This window comes from Cariama cristata, unplaced genomic scaffold, assembly GCF_000690535.1.
Source record: "Cariama cristata isolate BGI_N322 unplaced genomic scaffold, ASM69053v1 scaffold23281, whole genome shotgun sequence".
In the NCBI taxonomy this organism is placed as follows: Eukaryota; Metazoa; Chordata; class Aves; order Cariamiformes; family Cariamidae; genus Cariama; species Cariama cristata.
In genome coordinates, this window is record NW_009599060.1 from 35,126 (window position 1) to 44,536 (window position 9,411).

At 43.2% G+C, this 9,411-nt stretch overlaps 1 protein-coding gene across 1 annotated transcript; it reads right to left on the reverse strand.

The window, feature by feature from the left end:
• Window positions 1–2,146: 2,146 nt before the first annotated feature.
• On the reverse strand, window positions 2,147–8,922 carry LOC104168835 (BTB/POZ domain-containing protein kctd15). The gene is made up of 2 exons (XM_009709559.1): window positions 8,617–8,922; window positions 2,147–2,693 (listed from the first exon to the last, which is right to left on the reverse strand). The coding sequence occupies exons 1-2, from the start codon at window positions 8,872–8,874 to the stop codon at window positions 2,538–2,540; spliced, it is 414 nt and encodes a 137-aa protein (XP_009707861.1). The 5' UTR covers window positions 8,875–8,922; the 3' UTR covers window positions 2,147–2,537.
• Window positions 8,923–9,411: the final 489 nt, after the last annotated feature.

Genomic DNA, 9,411 nt, shown 5'->3' on the forward strand with positions numbered 1-9,411 from the left:
CCAACATCCTGCATAGATCTAAACGCATCCTCCCGTTTCCACGCTTGCGAGAGCTGCCTGCCTGCACCTTCGGCGGGAGCTGGACCTGCTCAGCGCTCGGCGGGTGCTCCGCGTCTGGCCCCGCTGGCAGATGGCCCCTGCGGACCTCAGGGGAGGCTCGGCCTGAGTACGAGCGGCAGAAGTGGGCCCCTGTGTTGAAAGGTAAAGGTGAGGTTTTGAACCACGTGAGGTGGTCGCCTTTCTCCCCTGGCTGAGAGGTGAGGAACGGGGAGGATGCGCCGACAGAGAAGCGCTCAGCCGCTGCTAGTGCTCGCGCTCCCTGCTCGGGAGGGCAGGACAAAAGTGTATGTAGGATAAAAACAAGGGGCTAAACGGATTCGTTAAGGATTCTTTGAACTTGAAGTGAACTCAATGTATGAAAGTAATAAATAAAACACCTTTTTTTTTTTTCCTTTTTGTAAGACGTGGCTACATCAAGCTGAATGGAGCAAAAGGCCGGAGGAGACGCAATCAAAAATTCTCGCCTCTTTCAAACAACGTGGGAGATACAGTGAGTGTTCCACCCTACTTGCTTATTTTTGATCCTTTACTTTACAGAAATGTTTATGGCATGAAGTACTGTATAAGAAATGTGCATACACAAATACATGACAATTATACGTTAAGTTCTTTACAATATTAAATGTATAATATACAATTCTACAGATATCTTACATACAAAGGTGAATGTTGTGCCATATATTCAAATATGGCAATGCCTAGCAACTTTAGAATGTTGTACAAGTATAAAACCACAAAATAAAATAACTTTACAACTCTTTTAAAGTAGACAGGTTTGCTCAACTGTTCTGCTAAGTTAGCAGGCCAACACGTATCGGCAAAGATTTCCAGACGAGATTTCCAAGTTGGGTAACCAAGGTGAGAAAACCTGCAGAGGTCTGATTTTCCACAGACAGGTATCCAGCCCTTTTCCAAAAATTAGACCCCTGCCTAGATTGTACCTTGGATAGTCAGTACAGCTTATCGCTTTTGAAAATATTACTTAATTTTTTTTTAATTTATTTTGCCTGATTGTAATCATTTGGCATTAAAGAATTGTTGACCACTTAGTACTCTGTCCCTTGTTCTATATGGCCGTATTTATGCATCTAAAAAGAGTTTAATTAAAATTCAGCATCTACAACAGTATTCTATAAATTAATGTGGGAGAAACTAAATTGTGATTAACACATGAATTAGTTATTGAGGACCCAATCATGCTAAACAGCAACAAACAGGATTTAGCAGAATGCTATTTATAACCTTGCACCTGCAAACATGGTGCTGTCTCCTGAGTTAGGAAGCCCTGCAAGTCAGAGTCGATACCGATTCATGGAAGGAGCAGTAACCTCCTGCAGACAGCGGGCTTCGTTAAAGAGAAAATTACACAGATAGAGGGCAGCTACACAATCGGTATTTTAATAACAGTTTAAAATAATAGAGGAAAAACAATCTAAACAGAAGGTGGCCTGATTTCATCGGACAATGGCAGTAGAGGGTTTTAAGATCTTTTTGCAAAAATTCCAGACCCATAAAGAGTAGGCTTGTCCAAAATTCTTAACGATGCCTCCTAAGTGTGGGCTTATAACATGGTTAGTGAATCAGTAACGAGGGGCGGCAGAGCTTGCTTGGCAGAACCACGCTTCTTTGATGATGCAGAACTTAATGGTTTCCGAGTCAAAACAAGACTGGCTTTGAGAGAACTACAGCTCCACGTTAGGTATGTGACCCTTGTGTGATGCTGGATGGCATTTTCTTTTGTACTTCCAGATCCCTACTTTTGCAAATGTTGCCATAATTGGCCTTGTCAACTTTTTTATCGCTTTTTTGTTTTGTTTGTGTGGGGTTTTTTAGTACTGAGCACCAGTTGACTATAAATCGGTCCTTTCCTGATTCTGGATTCTGTCCACAGAGAGATATTTCAGTTGGAAATGTTGTATAAAAATAAGCCATTTGCTAGCATGAGTGAGTACAATCACAGAGGTGTAACGTAATGTATGGGGGTGTAAAGCACGTCTGATATGAAGGAGGTGCAGCAGTCAGGGAAGATACTCAGTGCAGTTTTTAGTGTACCATCTTCCTCTCGGAGGCGCCCACTTCCACGCGTCACAGGATCGGGGGATCGTTGGAAAGGCTGTCAGAACCGTTTCTCCTGCTGATCTATTCAAATTGCTTTAATTGGTCTTTCCGCAGAAGTCCAGTCTAGGGTCAGGGGTTTATGAAGCTTTGCCTTTTTCACCACCGCAGCTGCTCAGCCCAAAGTACGTTCCCAGCAGGCCCAGTACGCTGAGCGTGCTCAGGAATTTCATCGTGAAAAACGGACAACTGGTTTTGCAAATGCATTTCATGGCTGGCTATGTGACAGGTAGTTTCAGAATACCACTAATTGGCAACATAAAGTCAAAATCTGTTTGCTAATACTGTTTTGCAAATCCTTAAGTGTTTCACATAAGGGACTATTAAACACTTCTACGGTTACAAAGGAGTACGGGTAGGGTCTAGTCCAGGGGCTCCTGTTTTATTCTGATTGTTGGGGTAGGTTGTGGTCGTCTGTCTTCGCGACACAGCACGTATTCACTGAACTGAGAGGAATCCACCCCACCGCCGCACGAAGCTGCCACGTTAAATCCCTTCTGAAATAATCTTTCGAGCACCTGCAATGTGGGGGGAAAAAAATCAGATTAATATTTGGCAAATTTTAGTGATAGAAGCATTCAGGAGCACCGGATCTAAATGATGGATTTAGGCTTTTGAGTCCTTGTTGAATTAATATTATTCAGCTATAATTCTATAGCTTATTCTTAAATGACTACACTGTGATTAAAGTCTTGCTCTCAGCAAACCTCTGTAGAAAACAAAAATTAATCAAACAGATAAGCACTCTGCAGAGCAGATTAGTACATTATATAGTAAAATAGTGAACTGTGGTGATATTGATGCTATCTCTTACTGCTTATAGAAAGCAACATCGGGTTTAAGTCGTAATAAAAGTGTCCATTATTCATTAGTCGTATGAACAGTCTTACAGAAAGGGGCTGAAAACATTTCTCAGCTCTTCCTTGGCAGATGAAGATGTATCAGGGTCTGAGTGACACTTCCACCAGATCTTCATGGAAATCACAGCTGTGATTTTCCCTTGCTGGAAGGGAGCGCTGCTTTTAGCAAAGCGTGGCAGGGACGGGATGCGGAGCCAAGACGTGGGCAACAGGGAAACGTTCTGGCCCAAGAAAGAGGTTAATTTGTATTGCCCAAATACGTATTTTCTCTTTCTCCTTCTAAAGAAAAGTTGGTGCAATTTAGATGCATGAATTTAAGGAACCCAGAGGCAACTTTAATTTCTGAGACTGTCACACAGCACATTACCCTAGGATATACTGATTTTGGCAATATGATCGGGGCCGTGCTTTCACATGCGTGAGCATGTTGATATACGGTTTCCCAGCAGAGCAGGACGCACACAGACTTTTCTCAGCGTTAGGTGAGAGCAGATGCCAGATCCACCTTCAGCAGATCTACAATGCAAGATCCACCGGAGGAGATGCCGCGCTCCCACCGTGCCACTGGCGGCTCTCCCGAGTCCAGGGCAGCAGCCTGGAAAAATGTTCCCGGTGTTTTTCTCTACTGATAAATGCCATCAAGGGGAGCAGCCTGTACTGTTCCCTAACAGTCTCGCCCAAGGTCCCACTTCCATTGCTACAGCACACGGGCCCGCTGCGCTGGGAAGTGAACCCTGGTGATTTACTAAACCTGATCAACTTGGCAAAGCCAGCATCCCCATGGGACAGCTGTCTGCCACCCACAGCGACAGGGACTAGGCTGTTCAAAAACTTGTTCACTCAACCTAGAGAACTGCCTAAGCACTATACCCACCTTCAGACAGAGTCAACTCGTACACTTTCGCGGGTTTATGTTATAGAAAGAATTTTATTTCTTTCTTGGTTTTACTAGCCCTGTAAGCACTTCAGCAGTTACACCTACTGCAGTTGTACTTGAAAGTCTTACGTTTCAAGGCCCAAGCTGACTACGTTGGAGCTCTTCACACCAGACCACTGCCCTCGTGCACAGACCCAGGTGAGGCCACGGTACATTTCTTACAGCACCATTTTAGAAGGCATTTCTTCACAGAAGGGGTCATAAGGCATTGGAATGGGCTGCCCAGAGAGGTGGTGGAGTCACCACCCCTGGAGGTGTTTAAGAAAAGATTGGAGGTGGCACTTAGTGCCACGGTCTAGTTGTCTGACCTTTGCCCTAACAACGCCATGTCTCGATGATCCCAGGGGGCTCTTCCAACCAAACCGATTCTGTGATTTCTTTTGCCTGAATGTTGCCTTTGCTTTCTCCAGACACATCAGTTTGGAGCCTTTTACTAAGAGTAACCGATTTCAAAAGGACAACTGTATCCAAGGTGGTATTGCAGTGCAATGCAAACCATGGCAGCAGCATTTGCTGGTTTTAATCCGTGGGAACCCTCCTTTGAGGTCACCTGTGTTACCCATCTGCGTTTTAATCCATGGTTTGGATTTTTAGTGGTAACTAAAACCTTGTACTTGCTACCCTGGCTGCTAAGGACAGGCGAAGGAAAGGAGCTGCTCTAGCACAGCTTTGCCTAAGCCATGCCAAATCTGCTGGAAATCAACTTGCCTGAGGAGCTCTTGCCTGGCCTTGGGACATAGGGACTTATGTTCTCAGAAAGTCACATCTGCCAAATCTCACTGACTTTTGCCCTGATTTTTATATCCTTTATACTGTAAGAAAGTTGTAGAACGGAAAGACCAAAAAAGCACTCCGGAGTATGGACGAAAAATGAACCTGGAGAGAATAAAAGAAGGGGTGGGAGAGTGCATTATGAAAATATATGTAAAAGAGCGAGCGAGAGAGAAAGCTTACAACTCTCTTACTTGTCCGGGCTGTATGCAGCCCACAGGACAGAAACGGGGCACAGACACTAACATTTGTTCCTGCTCAAAGAGGAAGGCAGGAATTTGAGAGGGAAGGAGGAATAAGACCTCATCAGACTGCTGTTTCACAGGCTGGAGTGTATTCTGACTGTGTTATGTATCCCTGTTCCTAGACCTGGAAAGATGAAGATGAGGGGCAACCCAGTCACAGGAAAGGAGGCTTCTTCCGTTTAACTGGATAGCGGAACAGAGGATTGACAGGTGAGATTTCAGAGAGAGAGACAACTTCCAAATCCTTGCTAAAAACTTTTTAAAATCAATTTGCTTGTAAGACAAAAGAAGCACAGGGGTGCCCTTGGCTTGCCTCGGTCCAAAGCTGTGGAAGGCTGTGTGTTAACATAGGACTCTCCTTTACCGAGCCAGCTCTCTGCAAACACACAATCCAGGTAGACATTACACCTTAGAGCACCGCACGCAGAACAAAGCGATTCATTTTTGCTACCTACGCGCTCGGAGGACTAGACTGCAGGCTATCATCTAGTGTTAAAAACCTTGGTATCATCAATTTTCTCAGCAAGAAACAAAACAGGCCAAATCCCGTAAACAATGCAGAGAATGTTTAAATATTGCAGAGTTTTAAGCGTAACTTGGATGAGGTTGAGCTCAGATCTATGGAGAAAGGCTCCTAAAGGCTGCGTCCATGTGCGCTGAGCACTGGTGTGCACGCACCGGTGCACGCCAAAGACTAAGCGGCATGTTGAACATGAAGGGATTTAAATGCCATTTAGCGAATTTGGCTCTATGTGCATTACTTTTTGGGAAGGTAAGACACAGACAAAGGGAAACCAGTAAGCGTCTCTGAATCAAATCAGAGCTACTTTCCTGTAAATCTCCAAAGAAAAAATGCCAAAAAGTACGGGCATATCAGCTGTGATTCTCCCACATACAGAGACACACACACACACAATATTAAATAGAGGATTTGTGCTAGGATTTAATATACTCCATCGTCCAGTATTCCGAGCACAGCTGATTTTGTTGAAAGGTTTTCCAACTAGAAACATGATACTTTCACTTATTGCATTTCATTTAAATTTTGCAGAATACTAACGAATACATTCTTAATTATGAAGACTCAATGTTCAACATATACAAACATCACAGAATTTTCTCGAAGGTAAGTTTGTGTATCTCACCAGCACTTGTTGCAAAGAGTTGAAAAAACAGTGTCAGTCTGAAGAAAACTCTATACCTATATGTAATTACAAATGGCATTAAATTAAGAGTTACTTTATTTTTTTGGCTACCACTATCTAGTCAATGTTGGCATTCTTTGTTTTATATGCACAGTTCTTGACACAAGACATTGAATGAAAATATTTTCCAAAGATCCAAAAAATTTATAAATAATTGCAATTGTGCTGCCAAATATATTCAGCAGGGCAGAGGGAGACAAAAGTGATGTATATCAGCAAACAGCAGCCAGACTTACTGCATCACTCTGACATTCTTTGGAAACGATTCTGCTCTTCAACTACCGCCCCTCCTAACCAATCTCCCTCAAGTCTGTGCATTTGCTTCACTGTACTTCCAACTTCTGACTTAATACTGTTTTGCCAAAAAATCCTGGGAAGTGGACGGGCAGCGCTGATGCGCTGACTGGAGTCCATCAGAGCCAATGATAATTAGCTGCTGATTTCATCAGCCTTTGGTCTCAGAAATGCATAATTTTCCAGAAAGTGTTTGAAAACACTTTCTATTAATTATATAGTAAAATGATGTAATTTAGTAAAATGATGTAATTTAGTAAAATGATGTAATTTAATAATATTATTTATACTACAGACTCTTTCACAGAAATTTTTTTTTGCGAAGAGACTCTTTTGATTCTGTCTGAATTTTGACTGAATTCAAAACACATTCAAATAACAACAACAATTAGCATTCAGCTTTTACTACACGCACACGTTTCCTACCAGTAAAGCAGAGCCAAGTGCTAAGCCGTGTGGGCAGCCAGCGCTTTGACTGGCTGCTTGCAGTGCTGAGCCCGTCAGTGGCTCGCAGTGATCAGTTATTCTAATTTCTTCCATGCATCTAACTGTATCACATGGACAGCGTGGCTGAGACAGGAACACGCTTCCCTGTCCACTTACCTTAGCTAAACTGCAGCTGCTCCCTTCCCCACCCAGCACAGTGATGAACTCATCACTGTTCCCAATGCCAGCAAACGGATCTGCCTCCCACCCACCTCCAGCCTTCTATTTTTGGGGCAGCCCACTCTAAACCTTGCCAAATGTGAAATTGCTACGGACTGTGCAAGATTAACCATGGGTGTCAGACTGGTGAAGTTCAACCAAATAAAACACTTGGGAGTCGAACCAAAAATCACCAAAAAGTAGCCGGGTTTAGAATGGTTTTGGACAAAAGCATCTATTAGTGCACGGTGCACCAGGGAACGCTGCCCCAAGAAGGGAAGCGTCAGTGTCAAATCCAGGTTGTTAAAATGACTCCGTCCACCTTTACATATTCTGGTAACTGCAGGTCTCCCGAAAATGCTGTCAACTGCAGCCTGGGAGATGGAGGGTGCCTCAGCTTGCTGTGTAGTAACACCACAGGTAAGCAAGGGCTCTGGGTTCTTGCCCTGCCTTGCTATTACGCCTCCCTCCCCAACCTGTCTGGCCAGGCTGTCCCAGGGGCCAGCTCTTCTGTGGGCATTTGCCCACAGGGAAATTTATCAAGACCACTAAGGCACTTCCCACAGCCCAGTTAACATCTGCAGCCACAGCCTGTCTGCAGGGGACAGTAACTTTGGAAATATTCCCCCACAGGTTGATTGCATTTCCCATAATACAAGTATTTGCAGCATATTTTAAAGGCATACATGGAAAAACCAAGAGCTCTGTTTTGCCCTTGTTAATTAAGGCACAAGTTAACAGCATCATCAGCACCGTTCCTTCTCCGCAGCCCAAGGACAGCTACACCACCAAAGCTTTGGCCGCAGTGGCAGTGATCCCTTGTGAAATGGCATTTCTTGCCCATAAGGCTGCTGCCTAAACAAAAGCCACATATTTATTTCTGCTACCATCCACCTATCTGTCCAGTTACCTTCTTTTGTTTCATATGTTTAATTTTAAACCTAATGTCAAAACTCTGAGTATAAAACGAAATACATTTTGTTTAAAATACTCTGGGCAATTTTTATAGAACATCCTTTTGAAAAAAAAAAGTGCAGAGATCAATTTTTTTAAGTCCATCCCGCAGGCACCATCATTTAATTATGAGTGAGACATAAATTATGCATTTACACATTGTTGCATTTTCTATAAAATGGTGTGGAGATTTTTTTTTGTAGTTTTTGGAACTCTCTCTTTCTTCCTGGGGGCACTTTGGAGGAAAAAAAAACTGCTGCAGGCTATACATTGATGAAAAAATTAGCATTTATCAGTATAACACCATTATGAGACCAGCATGGCACTAACATACACAAAATCTGAATCTATTTTTCTGCTTAGACTTAGGAAAACCTGAAAGACTGTGATCTCACCACGCAGAAAATGTCTCCTTGCAGTATAAGCACTGAAGGTAATTGGGCAGAAGCAAATAATTTGCATATAATTCAACAAGAAATAATAAAAAAATACCCCAGCAAATAGATGAGCCAGCACCGAAAGGCCATTACCTGCACTGAATTCAACCGACAGTATCCGTTCAAAGGAAACCTAATAACGTGGGTAGGGTCCTGGTTCCAGCCTGCGTTTACGGAGTTGCACATGACGTCCCCCGTCTCCGGGAAGATCTCTTCTATTAAAGCTTTCTCCCCGCTCAATGCAATTCTTTCCCCCAGATCTGGAGTCACTCTTACGACCAAGCAGTCACAAGGCTGGAAATGTTTCCTTTGTTCTTTCTCTTGTTTCCATCGCTCAAGTTCCTTAATCATTGGCTGCAGCTGGTAATACTTTGCTTCTTCATATAAAAGATTAAAGTCCTGGGAAAAAAAAAGAAAAGAGAGGGAGAGAGAGAAACTAGAAATGCTTATAGTTCTCTTCTAAAAATGAGTATTGTTCATGTTTGACCTACTTAGGCTTATGTATTGTCAGCAAGAGTGCAAAGGCAACAGGTATCCACGTACTTTGTCTTCGTCTTACACCTACACAGAAAACCACACTGTGTTAGTGCTGAATCTATTTGAGCTGACCGTGAAGTTCCCATTGCACTGAATTATTCTTTCATTTATTATCCCACGAGCTCAATGCCAGAAGGCTTTACTTTTGGATTAAGAAATCAAAATAACTGGTTGCATTAAGCAAAGCCTGCTGATGTAAAAGAAGATGTCCTGAGCCCTAATCTTCACTCCTGCCGTCAGATATTCACTTCTGATCTTACAACAGAAGATCTCGGGCTTCGCTGTCACCTCTCACACACATGTTACGAGACAGAGATGTCAGTTCAGCTTCACTTCTCACCTGTCTTTGCT

Coding starts and splice junctions, on each gene's coding strand:
- LOC104168835 (XM_009709559.1), bottom strand. CDS start 8,874: ATGATTAAGGAACTTGAGCGATGGAAACAAGAGAAAGAACAAAGGAAA. Junction 2,694..8,616: donor GTCGGTTGAATTCAGTGCAG/GTAATGGCCTTT, acceptor CCCACATTGCAG/GTGCTCGAAAGATTATTTCA.